We start from the raw sequence: 17752 nt of genomic DNA on the forward strand, positions 1-17752 counted from the left end.
CTTCCCAGCACCAAGCTGCATTGTACATCCAATACAACATTATTCAGAGAGCACATTGTGAGTTTCCTTTCTCCATCCCATCCTGAGTGTGAACACAAACAACCCATACCCCACAGGCCATTACCACACTGTGAGGGACTCGCCATGTGTGACTACTTATGAAGCTAGACCCTGCTGGTTGCCAAACTGGAGCAGTTGGGAAGAGATCCTTGCTAAGACTGAGGAAGTAGCCAAATTGAGGTAGTTGCTAAGAAGAAGTTATGCTGACATATTAAGCAGGGACACGAGGCGATAATGGGATCAGAACAGGTTCTACAGCAGCTAAAGGGACTCTGAAGAATTAATGTCGAAGAAATGAAAGTGCGGACCACTGTTAAAGGGAGAGGAGGAACTCTGCGCCAGGCATCAAGCCCATAGGAACAATCATGGTTTTAGATCTCTGAGACTGAGCAAAGGGAACTGTGAGTAAGATAACACATGATAAGATGCAGTTTAAGACTATTTGTACAGAGGTTCTTAGATGCCATCAACCCCTCAGGATGTGAGGAGGCTGGGACAAAAGCAGGGGAATAAGCCTCGCCCCCTCAGGGTCACACTAGTGAGCGAGAAGGAGAAATGAGAGGTTATTCGGCAAGCAAAAAACTTAGCAAGGAGCGAGGCATCTCGGAGTGTATTCATTCAACCAGATCGCACGGTAATGCAGAGGGAGCAGCACAAGAAGCTCCTGCAGGACTTGAAGCAGAAGAGGGAGGAGTCAAGGAGGAACAGTGTCAGGTGTACATGGGTTATACTCAGGGGGAGGGTAGTGGAAGCAAGTGTGCCGACACAGGGCCAGGGGGCACCAGCGCACCCTCCACCCCCACCTGGGAGGTGGCACCAGCTCCACCTACCACCCGGGAGGCAGCGAGCGCCTTGTAAACAATGACATTTCTAACCACACCCTGCAAAATACAGTGTACTTAGCAAATGCTGCAGCTTCTGAGAATGGGGGGGGGGGTTACTACGAAGAGCAGAGACGTTACCGAGAACAAATTCTGGCTTGAATGTCATGTACACTAATACTGACACGTTTCTTGATAAGAGAGAGGAGTTTGAAACACTACTGAAAGTACACCAACCAGATATTGTAGGAGTTGTAGAACTGTTGTACAAGAACAGGAGAATCAACCCAGAGGAATTTGAGTTCAGTATTGCCGGATATGACTCATTTACGAACCTTTCTCAAGAAACTTGCAAGAGGGGTGTGGTTATCTATGCTAGGCAAGACCGTAGAGCCAGTCAGGTGAGGGTACAGGGTGAGGATGTTTTTGATGAGTCCAAGTGGTGTATAATTAAATTAAAGGGAGGGGACTTGCTTATTGTCGGGTGTATCTACAGATCCCCAAACTGTGGCCCACTAAATCAAAGGAACTTAAGAGCCTTAATAGACAATGCAGCGATGCTCAACCCTAGCCACCTCCTTACCATGGGGGAATTTAACTATAGCGACATCGACTGGAGAAACGAGTTCACCCCAATTGACTTGAATAACCCTGCTACTATTTTTATAGAACTCTGAGAGATAATTTTCTGTTCCAATATGTTAGAAACCCCAACACATAACAGAGGGGAGCAAACGCCCAAGCCACTAGACCTCAACATAACAAATGAGGAGGGTTTGGTGGCCAAACTAGAACACCTTGCCCCAATTGGCTCAAGTCACCATATAGTGTTGTCATTCAAGATAAGGCTAGGCCAAGGTGCAAATATTACAAGGGAAATGACAATGGGATGAGGGAAGTGATGAGGGCTATCCAGTGGCCTGACTCATTAAGGCACAAGAATGCAGACACTATGCTGAATATTCTAACTAGTAATGTGACCCATTTGATCGATAAATATATACCGAAGACCAAACCCAGTGCCTCAATAGAAATACGATGGGATCCCTACACATGAACCATGCGGCGGTCAACAAAGTTAAGAAGAAAACCCAGAAATTCAAGATGTGGGTTAAGTCAAACGATGAGTAGGACAGGAGGATGTATACAAGAGCCAGAAACCAAGCAAGGCAGAGTGTAGAAGGGTTGAAAAGGAGTTCCAGAGGCTGGTTGCAAGCGAGGTCAAGTCAAATCCAAAGGCGTTTTACCGCTATGCAAAGTCAAAATTAAAAACGTGAGTAGGAGTATCAGACCCGAGGCTTGAAGATGGTAGTTACGCAGATTCTGACCAGGATAAAGCTGAGGCATTGAACAGCTTCTTTTCCCCGGTGTTCAGAAGAGAGGATGCGATTAACCTTCCTGCATTTGAGGACAGACGGTTCGCCACAGGACTGACCCACATTGTGTTCACAGAAGAGGGTATTAGAAATAAACTGTCAAAGCTAAAGGTCCATAAGAGTCCCAGCCCTGACATGGTGAATCCTAGAGTGCAAAGAGTAGTGCAACGAGCTTGCCAAGCCCCTGAAGATCCTGTTTTGTAAATGCCTGGATGAACAAAAGGTCCCCAGTGAATGGAAAGTGGCTTATGTGAGTCCTATCTTCAAGTACTTGAGCGTATTATCAGAGATGCCATGATGGAACATCAACTACGAAACAACTTTGGAAATGACTGCCAACACAGTTTTATGCCGGGGCGCTCCTGCTTAACACAAATGCTCAAGGTATTGGATATTTGGAACCATATTCTGGAACGGGGTGGTAATATCGACAATATATGCCTAGATTTTGCAAAGGCTTTCGACTGTGTATCCCACTAAAGGCTGAAAATTAAACTGGAAGGGTACGGAATTCCAGGAAATGTCATAGCGTGGATAGAAGACTTTCTACATGACCACAGGCAGTGTGTGGTGATTAATGGTACGAAATCATCATCTGTACCTGTCACAAGCGGGTTACCACAGGGCAGTGTATTTGGCCCGCTGTTTGTTTGTTTGTTTCATAAATGACATGCCTGGCGTTGTACACTCCTCCATACAAATGTTTGCCGATGACGCCAAATTATTTCGGGAAATCAAGAACCAAGCGGACTGTGAAGAGCTGCAGAAGGACCTCTGTGAGCTCCAAGAATGGTCAAAGAAATGGCTGCTGAGATTCAATGTCACGAAGTGTAAGAGGATGAACCTGGGGTGTGCCAACGGTAAGGAGGCGTATCATATGTCCCAACGTGATGAAGAAACTGCACTAGTTGAGATTGAATGTGAGAAGAACCTAGATGTGTATGTTGACAATGAGCTGAAGTTCTCGGGCTATTGCAAGAAGAAGGTAAATCAGGCAAATAAATAATTGGGTATTATAAGAAGGTCGTTCAGATATGTAGACGGTCCGTCCCTCGTAACGATCTTCAAGAGTGAAGTGCTTCCCCATCTGGAGTACTGTCACCCCGTCTGGTCCCCGAGATATGCTAGGGACTGTCAGTGGTTGAAAATGTTCAGAGGAAGGTCACCAGACTGGTGCCTGCACTTCGGCACCTCAGCTACCCTGAGAGATTGGAGCACCTGAACTTGCCTAGCTTATACTACAGACGGGCAAGGGGTGACCTAATAGAGGTGTACTGTACTGTAGAAGCATTTCAAGGGGCACTACTCAGTCGAGTGTCCTTACTTGGAGCTGGCGGACGCTAACCCCACAAGGGGTCTCAGCTCAAGATTGAAGAAGCCGCAAGTCCAGAAAACTGAGAGGGCAAACTTTTTCGGAGTGAGGGTTGTGAACTCTTGGAACAATCCGCCAGAGTGTTGTGACGGCACCGAGTGTGAGCTCTTTCAAGACAAGACTTGACTAACACTGGAGCAGGTTTAGGTACATTCAGGTGCCAGTGCATGCCCAGTACTTGCCAACAGTGCGTAACAGAGTCAGTAAATAACTAGTACTTGCCAACAGTGCATGACAAAGATGTGACCGATCGCCCAAGCGGCTAACGAGCCGATCAGTGGTGAAGATAAAAGTAAAAGCTAAAAATGGTGACCATGGTGTTTGTGCCACTACCCCCAAATAATTATTACTTACACCCTCAATATTTGTTCTAATGAAGTGATAAAATAATGTGTATTGAAATGTTTATAATGAAATATTTTTTGGATTTATGAGACACTAGTGAAATGGCTACTCATAATACAGATGTACAAAAGCATGTCATAATATACAGTAGGACATCGATTTAAAGCGATTCAATTTATGATTATTGATTTAAAGCGACACCCACAATTAAGGACAATGTTTTAATTTAAAGCGAATCTTTCTTATTTTGCACGAGTTAATCTGGTGCATCATATTTAAAATGTTGCGCCTAATGTTTCTCTGGGTACGGTACACTGTCCTAAGGGCAAAGCTGTACTGTACTCAAAATAATGTACAAAATGATTACTAAAATTTTTGTCTAGTGCAAACTATAGCATGATTATATTCAAATTAATCACTATCTTATAAGAATTCCAGCATTGTAAATTATATTCTCCCCGGTCTCTTCTATGACATTTTACAGACAAAAACTCAATCTAAAGAACATAAATAAACAAATGAATACTTCACTAGACCTTCAGCGCCAACTGTCAATCCTGTTACTGTCACCTCCCTCCTCCCCAGGGTTGGGTGGTTATAGGCTTACAGACTAAAGTTAGGAGAATATAATTTGCATTGATAAAATCCTTGCAAGACAGCGAATAATTTGAATATAAACGTCATATGTATTGCACAAGAGATATAAATTTTAGCCATTTGTAATAAAATTAATTAGAACTAAAATTTGTATGTATATATTTAAACTACATAATCACTATCTTATAAGAATTCCAGCAATGTTAATTATATTCTCCCAGGTCAGTTCAGTGACATTTTATAAGAGAAAAACTTAAAGGCACTCTTAAGGACATAAATAAATAAGCACTAGACCTTGGCATCAACTGTCAAACATATCACCTCACCTCCCTCCCCCCCATCTTCCCAGTCAGTAAACAGACCATTTCACGTCCCTTAATTTTAGCTGTGTTGATTTACGAGTGTTTGTTTTAACATAACACTACAAAAAACAATGTTTTGTTTATTCTAGGAGATGGGCTGAGGTGCATCTGGGTAGACTGTCAGTCTTTTTAGTATTTTGTGTTTCTCTCAAGTACCAAACTAAATTATTCCATTGAAACAACACTTTGATTTAGTGTGAATTCGGCATAAAGCGACCTCACTTGAAACGTGTCTTGTATTATATCGACGTTCTACTGTATAGGTCTAGCTTGGAAAAATAATAAGTGACAGTGAAAAGTAGTGAAGTAGAGGCATGCATATGGTGAATTATAATGAATATACAGTCATCCCTTGGTTATCACGCCTAATTGGGACCAAGCCGAGTGCGTGATAACGAAAGTACAGAACCTATGGGATTTATTCTAATTGGTTCCAGGCACCGAAGACCCAAACCCAAATCTCCCATTTTACGACCATTTAGACCCATTAAATATACAGGGGGTATATATAATGTTATGGTAAATATCAGAAACACACACAGGCATGACTAGGTTTAATACAAAGTGATGAAAAGGGTACGTTCAATACTGTACAGTGGATAGTCCACAAAACATGTAGCTATGCTTTCTTTATTTGAGTGCCCCGTCATAGGAGTCCATTTTCTCTCGCTTCAGGATGCCTGAATCCTCCGTTTTCTCTCAATCTTAGAGTGCACCAGAGACTTCGTTATCCCTTAGTAATGACAGAATTTGAAATTGCAACCCCAATTGCAACAGGGGTTGCAATTGTTGAGGCAACTAGATATGTCTGATTACAGCAAATGTGTTATCAATTTGTATGTGAAAGATTTTATCCTCAATAGATGTAGGTGAAGCAAGGGGGTAACATTACACCTGGAGGCAAATGCGTGATAACCAAATTCTCGGCATGAAAAATGCGCTATAACGGCAGGTGCGCAGATTTTGATGGAGGAGTGATAACGAAAATCGCGATAGCCTAGTGCGCTATAACCAAGGGATGACTGTATAGTGCTCATTTGATATGTATTCATAATGGCATATACCAAGCCCTACCTCGTCTTAGTGGTAAATGGAAATATTATTGCCAAAATTTCAGTTTTTCTCACAAAAATCTAACTGGTCTATTCTCTTCCTTGGTATAGGTACAGTCACAATCCGTCAAAAAATAAAATAAAAAATAAATAAAAAATAATAAAACAAACGAAATATTAAAAAAAAATAAAATAAAAAATAACGAGGAAAAAATGTGTCTAAATATTTTGCTGACTATGCCTGACCACCACTTGCTGACTGTCTCTCTGACCACCACTTGCTGACTGTGTCTCTGACCACCACTTGCTGACTGTGTCTCTGACCACCACTTGCTGACTGTGTGTCTGACCACCACTTGCTGACTAAGCCTGGCCACCACTTGCTGACTGTGTCTCTGACCACCACTTGCTGACTGTGTCTCTGACCACCACTTGCTGACTGTGTGTCTGACCACCACTTGCTGACCTCATGTAAGTCTGACTTCACCTCACTTTGTTGACTGTGTGCCTGACCACCACTTGCTGACTGTGTGCCTGACCACCAATTTGCTGAATGTGTGTCTGACCACCACTTGCTGACTATGTCTGACCACCACTTCTACTGACTGTGTGCCTGACCAACACTTGCTGACTGTGTGCCTGACCACCACTTGCTGACTGTGCCTGACCACCACTTGCTGACTGTGTGCCTGACCACCACTTGCTGACTGTGTGTCTGACCACCACTTTGGCTTTGACTGTGTGCCTGACCACCTCACTCTCAAGGGACTGTGTGCCTGACCACCACTTGCTGACTGTCTGACCACCACTTGCTGACTGTGTGTCTGACCAAATTACTTGCTGACTGTGTGTCTGACCACCACTTGCTGACTGTGTGTCTGGCCACTCACTCTGCTGACTGTGTCTCTTGACCACCACTCTGCTGACTGTGTCTCTGACCACCACTTGCTGACTGTACCCTGACCACCACTTGCTGACTGTGTGTGTCTGGACCACCACTTGCTGACTGTGTCTGACCACCACTTGCTGACTGTGTTCTGACCACCACTTGCTGACTGTGCCCTGACCACCACTTGCTGACTATGTCTGGCCACCACTTGCTGACTATGTCTGGCCACCACTTGCTGACTGTGCCTGACCACCACTTGCTGACTGTGTGTCTGACCACCACTTGCTGACTGTGCCCCTGACCACCACTTGCTGACTGTGTCTCTGACCACCACTTGCTGACTATGTCTGGCCACCACTCTGCTGATCATGTTCGACCACTCACTCTACTGATCAAGTTCTGACCACCACTGCTGACTGTGTGTCTGACCACCACTTGCTGACTATGTCTGACCACCACTTGTTGACTGTGTGCCTGACCACCACTTGCTGACTGTGTCTCTGACCACCACTCTGCTGACTGTGTCTCTGACCACCACTTGCTGACTGTGTGTCTGACCACCTTCACTTGCCATCAGTGTCTGGCCACCACTTGCTGACTGTGTGCCTGACCACCACTACACTGTGTGTCTGACCACCACTTTGCTGACTGTGTCTGACCACCACTTGCTGATTCATGTCTGACCACCACTTGCTGACTATGTCTGGCCACCACTTGCTGACTATGTGCCTGACCACCACTTCTTGCTGACTGTGTGTCTGACCTCACCACTTGCTGACTGTGTGTCTGACCACACTTGCTGACTGTGTGTCTGACCACCACTTGCTGACTGTGTCTGACCACCACTTGCTGACTGTGTGTGTCTGACCACCACTTGCTGGACTGTGTGCCTGACCACCACTTGTTGACTGTGTGCCTTGGACCACCACTTGCCTGACTGTGTGCCTGGACCACCACTCTGCTGACTGTGTGCCTGACCACCACTTGCTGAGTGTGTGTCTGACCACCACTTGCTGACTGTGTGTCTGACCACCACTTGCTGACTGTGTGTCTGACCACCACTTGCTGACTGTGTGCCTGACCACCACTCTGCTGACTGTGTGCCTGACCACCACTCTGCTGACTGTGTGCCCACCTCACCACTTGCTGACTGTGTGCCTGACCACCACTTGCTGACTGTGTGCCTGACCACCACTTGGCTGACTGTGTGCCTGACCACCACTTCTGCTGACTGTGTGCCTGACCACCACTTGCTGACTGTGTGGTTCAACCACCACTTGCTGACTGTGAGGTCTGACCACCACTTGCTGACTGTGTGCTCAACCCACCACTTGTTGACTGTGTGGCCCACTACCTCACTTGCTGACTGTGTGCCTGACCACCACTTGCTGACTATGTCTGACCACCACTTGTTGACTGTGTGCCTGACCACCTCACTTGCTGACTGTGTCTCTGACCACCACTTGCTGACTGTGTCTCTGACCACCACTTGCTGACTGTGTGTCTGACCACCACTTGCTGACTATGTCTGGCCACCACTTGCTGACTGTGTGCCTGACCACCACTTGCTGACTGTGTGTCTGACCACCACTTGCTGACTGTGTGTCTGACCACCACTCTGCTGACTATGTCTGACCACCACTTGCTGACTATGTCTGGCCACCACTTGCTGACTATGTGCCTGACCACCACTTGCTGACTACTGTGTGTCTGACCACCATTTGCTGACTGTGTGTCTGACCACCACTTGCTGACTGTGTGTCTGACCACCACTTGCTGACTGTGTCTCTGACCACCACTTGCTGACTGTGTCTCTGACCACCACTTGCTGACTGTGCTCTGACCACCACTTGCTGACTGTAAGTCTCTGACCACCACTTGCTGACTATGTCTGGCCACCACTTGCTGACTATGTCTGACCACCACTTGTTGACTGTGTGCCTGACCACCACTTGCTGACTGTGTGCCTGACCACCACTTGCTGACTGTGTGTCTGACCACCTCACTTGCTGACTATGTCTGACCACCACTTCTGCTGCCTGTGTGCCTGACCACCACTTGCTGACTGTAAAAGCCTGACCACCTCTTGCTGACTGTGTGTGCCTGACCACCACTTACTGACTGTGTGCCTGACCACCACTTACTGACTGTGTGCCTGACCACCACTTACTGACTGTGCCTGACCACCACTTACCGACTGTGTGCTCCTGACCACCACTTACTGTGTGCCTGACCACCACTTGCTGGACTGTGTGCCTGACCACCACTTGCTGACTGTGTGTCTGACCACCACTTGCTGACTGTGTGTCTGACCACCACTTGCTGACTGTGTGCCTGACCACCACTTGCTGACTGTGTGCCTGACCACCACTTGCTGGACTGTGTGCCTGACCACCACTTGCTGACTGTGTGCCTGACTCACCACTTGTTGACTGTGTGCCTGACCACCACTTGCTGGCTGTGTTTTACCACCACTTGCTGACTGTGTCTGACCACCACTTGCTGACTGTGTGTCTGACCACTTGCTGACTGTGCATGCCTGACCACCACTTACTGACTGTGTGCCTGACCACCACTTACTGACTGTGTACCTGACCACCCTCTTGTTGACTGTGTGCCTGACCACCACTTGCTGACTGTGCCTGACCACCACTTGTTGACTGTGTGCCTGACCACCACTTGCTGACTGTGTGTGTCTGACCACCACTTGCTGACTGTGTGTCTGACCACCACTGCTGACTGTAAGTCTGACCACCACTTGCTGACCGTGTGTCTGACCACCACTTGTTGACTGTGTGTCCTGACCACCACTTGCTGACTGTGTGCCTGACCACCTCACTCTGCTTGACTGTGTGCCTGGACTTCACCACTTTGCTGGAGTGTGTCTGACCCTCACCACTTTGCTGACTGTGTGTCTGACCACCACTTGCTGGACTGTGTGTCTGACCACCACTTGCTGACTGTGTGCCTGACCACCACTTGCTGACTGTGTGCCTGACCACCACTTGCTGACTGTGTGCCTGACCACCACTTGCTGACTGTGTCTGACCACCACTTGCTGACTGTGTGCCCGACCACCACTTGCTGACTGTGTGTCTGACCACCACTCTGCTGACTGTGTGTCTGACCACCACTTGCTGACTTAGTGTCTGACCACCACTTGCTGACTGTGAGGTCTGACCACCACTTGCTGACCGTGTGCCTGACCACCACTTGCTGGACTGTGTGCCTGACCACCACTTGCTGACTGTGTGCCTGACCACCACTCTGCTGACTGTGTGTCTGACCACCACTTGCTGACCATGTCTGACTCACCACTTGCCACTGTGTGCCTGACCACCACTTGCTGACTGTGTGCCTGACCACCACCATGACTCACCACCACTTGCTGACTGTGTGCCTGACCACCACTCTCTGCTGACTGTGTGTGCCTGACCACCACTTGCTGAGGGACTGTTTGTCTGCCCACCACTTGCTGACTATGTCTGACCACCACTTGCTGACTGTGTCTGACCACCACTTGCTGACTGTGTGTCTGACCACCACTTTGCTGACTGTGTGCCTGACCACCACTTCTGTTGACTGCCTTGCCTGACCACCACTTGCTGACTGTGTCTGACCACCACTTGTTGACTGTGTGCCTGACCACCACTTACTGACTGTGTGTCTGACCACCACTTGCTGGACTGTGTGTCTGACCACCTCTTGCTGGACTGTGTGCCTGACCACCACTTCTGCTGACTGTGTGTCTGACCACCACTTGTTGACTGTGTGCCTGACCACCACTTGTTGACTGTGTGCCTGACCCACCACTTCTGCTTGCTGACTGTGTGCCTGACCACCACTTGCTGACTGTGTGCCTGACCACCACTTACTGACTGTGTGTCTGACCACCACTCTACTGACTGTGAGCCTGACCACCACTTGCTGGACTGTGTGTCTGACCACCACTTGCTGACTGTGTGTCTGACCTCACCACTTGTTGACTGTGTGCCTGACCACCACTTGCCGGACTGTGTGCCTGACCACCACTTGCTGACTGTGTGCCTGACCACCACTTCTTGCTGACTGTGTGTCTGACCACCACTTGCTGACTGTGTGCTTGACCACCACTTATTGACTGTGCCTGACCACCACTTGCTGGAATGTGCCTACCACCACTTGCCACCGTGCCTGACCACCACTTGCTGACTGTGTGCCTGACCACCACTTGCTGACTGTGTGCCTGACCACCACTTGCTGACTGTGTGCCTGACTACCACTTGCTTTGACTGTGTGTCTGACCTCACCACTTGCTAACTGTGTGTCTGACCACCTCCTGCTGACTGTGTCTCTGACCACCACTTGCTGACTGTGTGCCTGACCACCACTTGGTGACTGTGTGCCTGACCACCACTTGCTGGACTGTGTGCCTGACCACCACTTGCTGACTGTGTGCCTGACCACCACTTGCTGACTGTGTGCCTGACCACCACTTGCTGACTGTGTGCCTGACCATCACTTGCTGACTGTGTGCCTGACCACCTCACACTTGCTGACTGTGTGCCTGACCACCACTTGCTGACTGTGGTGTGCCTGGACTACTCACTTGCTGACTGTGTGCCTGGACCACTTGCTGACTGTGTGTCTGACCACCACTTGCTGACTGTGTGTCTGACCACCACTTGCTGACTGTGTCTGAATACCACTTAAGAATGTGTGCCTGACCACCACTCTGAATGTGCCTGACCATCACTTGTTGACTGTGTGCCTGACCACCACTTGCTGACTGTGTGCCTGACCACCTACTTGCTGACTGTGTCTTGACCACCACTTGTTGACTGTGTGCCTGACCAACACTTGCTGACTGTGTGCCTGACTCACCACTTGCTGACTGTGTGCCTGACCACCACTTGCTGACTGTGTGCCTGACCACCACTTACTGACTGTGTGCTCCACCACCACTAACTGACTGTGTGCCTGACCATCACTTACTGACTGTGTGTGTGCCTGACCACCACTTACTGACTGTGTGCCTGACCACCACTTACTGACTGTGTGCCTGACCACCACTTGCTGAGTGTGTGTCTGACCACCACTTGCTGAGTGTGTGTCTGACCACCACTTCTGCTGGACTGTGTGTCTGACCACCACTTGCTGACTGTGTGTCTGACCACCATTTGCTGACTGTGTGTCTGACCACCACTTGCTGACTGTGTGCCTAACCACCACTTTACTGACTGTGTGCCCGACCTCACCACTTTACTGACTGTGAGCCTGACCACCACCACTTGCCGACTGTGTGTCTGACCACCACTTGCTTTCGGACTGTGTGTCTGACCACCACTTGCTGACTGTGTGCCTGACCACCACTTTGCTGACTGTGTGCCTGACCTCACCACTTGCTGACTGTGTGCCTGACCACCACTTGCTGACTGTGTGTCTGACCACCACTTGCTGACTGTGTGCCTGACCACCACTGCTGACTGTGTGCCTGACCACCACTTGCTGAATGTGCCTCACCACCACTTCTGCTGACTGTGTGCCTGACCACCACTTGCTGACTGTGTGCCTGACCACCACTTGCTGACTGTGTGCCTGACCACCACTTGCTGACTGTGTGCCTGACCACCACTTGCTGACTGTGTGTCTGACCACCACTTGCTAACTGTGTAATCTGACCACCACTTGCTGACTGTGTGTCTGACCACCACTCTGCTGACTGTGTGTGTCTGACCACCACTGCTGACTGTGTGTCTGACCACCACTTGCTGACTGTGTGTCTGGACCACCACTTGCTGACTGTGTGCCTGACCACCACTTGGGTTGACTGTGTGTCTGACCATCACTTGCTGACTGTGTGCCTGACTCACCACTTGCTGACTGTGTGTGCCTGACCACCACTTGCTGACTGTGTGCCTGACCACCACTTTTTTGCTGACTGTGTGCCTGACCACCACTTGCCACCGTGTGCCTGACCACCTCTGCTGACTGTGTGCCTGACCACCACTCTTGCTGACTGTGTGCCTGACCATCACTTGCTGACTGTGTGCCTGACCACCACTTGCTGACTGTGTGCCTGACCACCACTTGCTGACTGTGTGCCTGACCACCACTTGCTGACTGTGTGCCTGACCACCACTTGCTGACTGTGTGTCTGACCACCACTTGCCGGACTGTGTCTGACCACCACTCTGCTGAATGTGTGCCTGACCATCACTTGTTGACTGTGTGCCTTGACCACCACTTGCCACTGTGTGCCTGACCACTCACTTGCTGACTGTGTGTCTGACCACCACTTGTTGACTGTGTGCCTGACCACCACTTGCTGACTGTGTGCCTGACCACCACTTGCCGGACTGTGTGCCTGACCACCACTTGCTGACTGTGTGCCTGACCACCACTTACTGACTGTGTGCCTGACCACCACTTACTGACTGTGTGCCTGACCATCACTTACTGACTGTGTGCTGCCTGACCACCTCACTTACTGACTGTATGCCTGACCACCACTTACTGACTGTGTGCCTGATCACCACTTACTGACTGTGCCTGACCACCACTTACTGACTGTGTGCCTGACCACCACTCTGCTGACTGTGTGCCTGACCATCACTTGTTGACTGTGTGCCTGACCATCACTTACTGACTGTGTGCCCACCACCACTTGCTGGACTGTGTGCCTGACCACCACTTACTGACTGCGGCCTGACCATCACTTGCTGACTGTGTGCCTGACCACCACTTGCTGACTGTGTGTCTGACCACCACTTGCTGACTGTGTGTCTGACCACCACTTACTGACTGTGTGCCTGACCACCACTTGCTGACTGTGTGCCTGACCACCACTTGCTGACTGTGTGTCTGACCACCACTTATTTTTACTTTTTATTCTGCATCTCCATTAATTTTTACATTATCTTTTTTACAATTACACCATCATCTTTCTCATGATTTATTCTTTCTTGTTCAGTGCATTTTATATTGACTGATGCCATGATATGGGTATAGCACAAAGAGGTATCAACAGTAAACTCTCATATTTCTCTTATAAGTAATATCTCCGTTAGCCGGAATCCTTCAAACCCGGAACTCTCCGATAGCCGGAATAGAAATTGTCGGAAAATCGTTCCCAAAGCTGGAATTTTCCGGGAAATTATGGCTTTTGGAACGATTTTCCGAGGAGCACATTTTCTGGAAAATTCCGGGGATGGGGGATTTTTCCAGCTTTGAGAGTCGTCTCGTTACCCGGAAATCTCTCATTCCCGGAAGTGCTCTGCACCAATTGTTCCGGCTAACCGAGATATCACTGTACTTTCCAAAATGGCTTTTATTTATTATTTTATTTATTTTTGGGGTTTCATATGATTTTCCTTTTTTTTTTTTTTTTATATACATTGGTGGGCATCTTGTTTAGATGATAGTTGACGCTTTGTTATACAAACAGTGCTCTGGGGAAGAAAATATCTTCCCCACGATTTCTGGTCACTCTCCGGACTCCGACAGAGTGAGTGAAAGGCCTAGTTAAATAAATTTCGAAGCGTCCTAGAAGCTGACTTTGGTTTGTCTATAGATTTATTTTTTTTTTTTTTTTTTTTTTTTACTCTAAAAAAGAATCTCACAACAGCAGTCCCACCATTTCATGGAACCCTCCTGCTACCAGATCAACTTCAATTCACTATTGTTGTCCAATAATTTTGAACAATCAGGAGCAAAATCCATTAGTATGATGTGTCTTCCATCACCAAATTTTCCATGTGATCCAGCATGTTTGAAGACTTTCATCTTGTAATGTTATCTGCTCATGGGAGACACCAGGGGTATAAGGTTAAGGTCTTTTCTGTTACCAAAAATCAATGACCAGTGTGTCTAGCAGCCATCTGATAAGGAGACTCCTTCTGATTAGCATCTCCCTCCATAAATTCTCTGCACTATCCCCGTGCTATGAGTGTACTCTAACAAAGAACATGTTGTGAAGTGTTGTGATAGGTCTAAAACATGCATAAAATATTACCATAAAAGAAAAGGCTGGTTGGCAAGTTCACAGGGGCTAGTTTATTGATCTACAAAAAAAATACAGTAAATAAATAATTAATATCCAAACCACTGAATGACTACAACCCACAACATGGTAATGTGTAAATTGTATGTAGACTGTGCAATTAGTGTGACTAACCATTAAGAAAATTTTAACCACCACAGTGTATCTGTTTGTCCTGTTAGTGCTACAGTTTAACAGTTTTTGTTACATATGACAAGAGTTTAACTGTCCCCATAATCCCCTCCAAAATAAAACCTGTACTGTACTGTACTGTACTAATCCAGGAAGCTTGGGACCAGACCGGTTCCGGATTAGCGAAAATTCCGTACCATCGAAGCCAAGGTTAAACAAGGCAAAATAATGCATAAAGTATACCTCAGTAAAACCTCAATGATACGAGTAGATACGTTCCTTGGAGTCTGTTCGTATAGCGAAAGGAATACATGGGTTAAATAAGGATGCGTTACCGAGCACCGAGTATAGCAATTACAGTAAATAAATGTGATTCAGTACGAGCAGACAAACTGGGATAGCAGATTCAAACACTGGAGAAGGGAGAGGGTGGCTGGGAAGGATGGAAGGGAGGTATGGGAGATGTGAGCGGCCTGGCTGAGCGGCTAACAAATATGTCTCTGTGCAACTACGTCACGAGGCATCACAGACCACTTCACTGTTTGTTCCGCCTACTCGACTGGGTAAACGAGCAACACCGTAGCCAAGTTAGACTCGTCACAGCAACCACCAGGCAGGCTACTGGGACAAGCTGTGAGGTGTTATGGTTGTTTTTCAACTCGTATTTTTGGGTAGATATACATAACTTTCTTCATTAATATTCACTCATGAACACACACACACACCATCCTAAATACTGTACGTATTGTGAAAAAAGTAAAAGAAATAATTGTCCTAAGGGGCAAAGCTGTACTCAAATGTACTAAATTAATTACTAAAATTTTTATGTCTTGTGCAAACTATGTGATGTTTGAACTCAAATTAATCACTATCTTACAAAGGTTCCAACAATGTAAGTTATATTCTGCCAAGTCAATTCAGTGACATTTTATAAAAAACTTAAACTCCCTTTACATGACTAATAAATATGCATTAGGTGACTTTTGCCGCCCTGCTATCAACACCTCATCCTCCCAGCCAGGGTGAAGGTAGATTTAAGCTTAAAAATTTTTTTCTTATAAAATGTAGCTGACTAGACTTAGCAGAGTATAACTTGCATTGCTGGAATTCTTGCAAGATAGTGATTAATTTGAGTTCAAACATCACATAGTTTGCATAAGAGATATATATTTAAGTCCTTTAGTGTCATCTATTTGAGTACAAAGACTGTACAATAATATGTTGCTCTAAATTATGGCTTTTTCACAGGAAAGTCTGTAGTATAACTAACCCGTGGTCACTGTACTCGCTTCTCGTATCATCGAACAATATCGCTCATCTAGCCAATATAAGGTGAAAATTTCCGAACCTCGTATCATCAAATTCTCGTACTATACGGTAACGGGATCTCCCTGTATTACTGGTACCAATACAACTTACATCAGCATAAATCTAGCCCAGGCTTACTGAACCTTTTTGTGACAAAGTGTTATACTATGGCACAAGTTTACTATACACTAGACCCTTGCTTTATGCTCATTCACTACAGTATATGGGAATTCGCATATACAGTAAAACCTCGATAAATTGGACTTCAATACTGTATATCGGAATTCACTTTTTTTGGACTGGTCTCCAGAAATACTATTTAGAAAAAACAAAAAATTATGAAATGAACCACACTTACTGAAAACTGTACAATGGTCTAATGTGATTTGCTATAGGCCTAATGAGAACTAAGACACTTGAGTATGTAAGCAGGCTGAGGCTGATCAGGTGTTGCCACGTTTGTCAGGTAAATTTATTTATTGATTCAGTATTATATTCTCATGTGATTGGCCTCTTATGGTTTGTGGTTCATCATGATTAATATAACATCTTCAGTAATAAGAGAAAAATACAATAATGTACTTTTTTTATGGGGATTAGCCCACCCAGGCACAGGCCACTGACCCACATCAGGGCCTAGGGGGCGAAAATGTAATAATAATAATAATAATAATAATAATAATAATAATAATAATAATAATAATAATAATAATAATACTAAATACTAAATACTAAATAATAAATAATAATAAATAATAATAATAATAATAATAATAATAATAATAATAATAATAATAAATAACCATATAAAATACAGTGACCCCTCGGTTAACGAACTCAATCCGTTCCAGAAGGTCGTTCGTTAACTGAAAAGTTCGTTAACTGAAACCATTGTTTCAATGGGTTTTTGGGTAATTGGTTCCAGCTCACCGAAAATTTTCTAAATTCAACAAAAATGGTAGAAAAGTTCACTTACTTTGAGGTGTGTATGTAGAAGGCTCCTGGATGATGATGATGATGGGAATTAGAATGGGGGTGGAAGAGAAGTCATCCCATGGCACCATTTCACCCATATTTTCTTTAAATCAACACTGCACTGCATTATATATTGTCAATATGTAAAATATATTTCAAAATGACAAATAATTTGCTTGGAAACACAGAAAAAAAGTGTTTAGTTGAAGAGAGTCTCAAGCAAGATGTTACCTCCAGTGAAAACAGAGACTAACGCCTGTTTGCTGTGTTAAGAGGCTGGATGCCGCGCATTAAACTAGTCACTTTACCTTCAATTATGTTCAATAATTGTTAAAATGACTAAAAAATTGAATATTAAACTTTTAAATTTATTGAATAGTATAAACTTCTTGATATTTACTAAAATAGTAAGGAATTTAAGCCCTAGAACCGATTAATGTATT

At 46.1% G+C, this 17752-nt stretch overlaps 1 protein-coding gene across 1 annotated transcript in view; it reads right to left on the reverse strand.

The window, feature by feature from the left end:
* Positions 1–373: 373 nt before the first annotated feature.
* The window catches only part of LOC121857093, a 74762-nt gene continuing 57383 nt past the window's right edge, over positions 374–17752 (reverse strand). The window contains exon 5 of the mRNA XM_042352964.1: positions 374–459. Within this exon, the coding sequence (XP_042208898.1) occupies positions 374–459 (86 nt within the window). The remainder of the gene's footprint in view (positions 460–17752) is intronic.

Source organism: Homarus americanus, unplaced genomic scaffold (genome assembly GCF_018991925.1).
Source record: "Homarus americanus isolate GMGI-L3 unplaced genomic scaffold, GMGI_Hamer_2.0 scaffold1024, whole genome shotgun sequence".
Taxonomy (NCBI): domain Eukaryota; kingdom Metazoa; phylum Arthropoda; class Malacostraca; order Decapoda; family Nephropidae; genus Homarus; species Homarus americanus.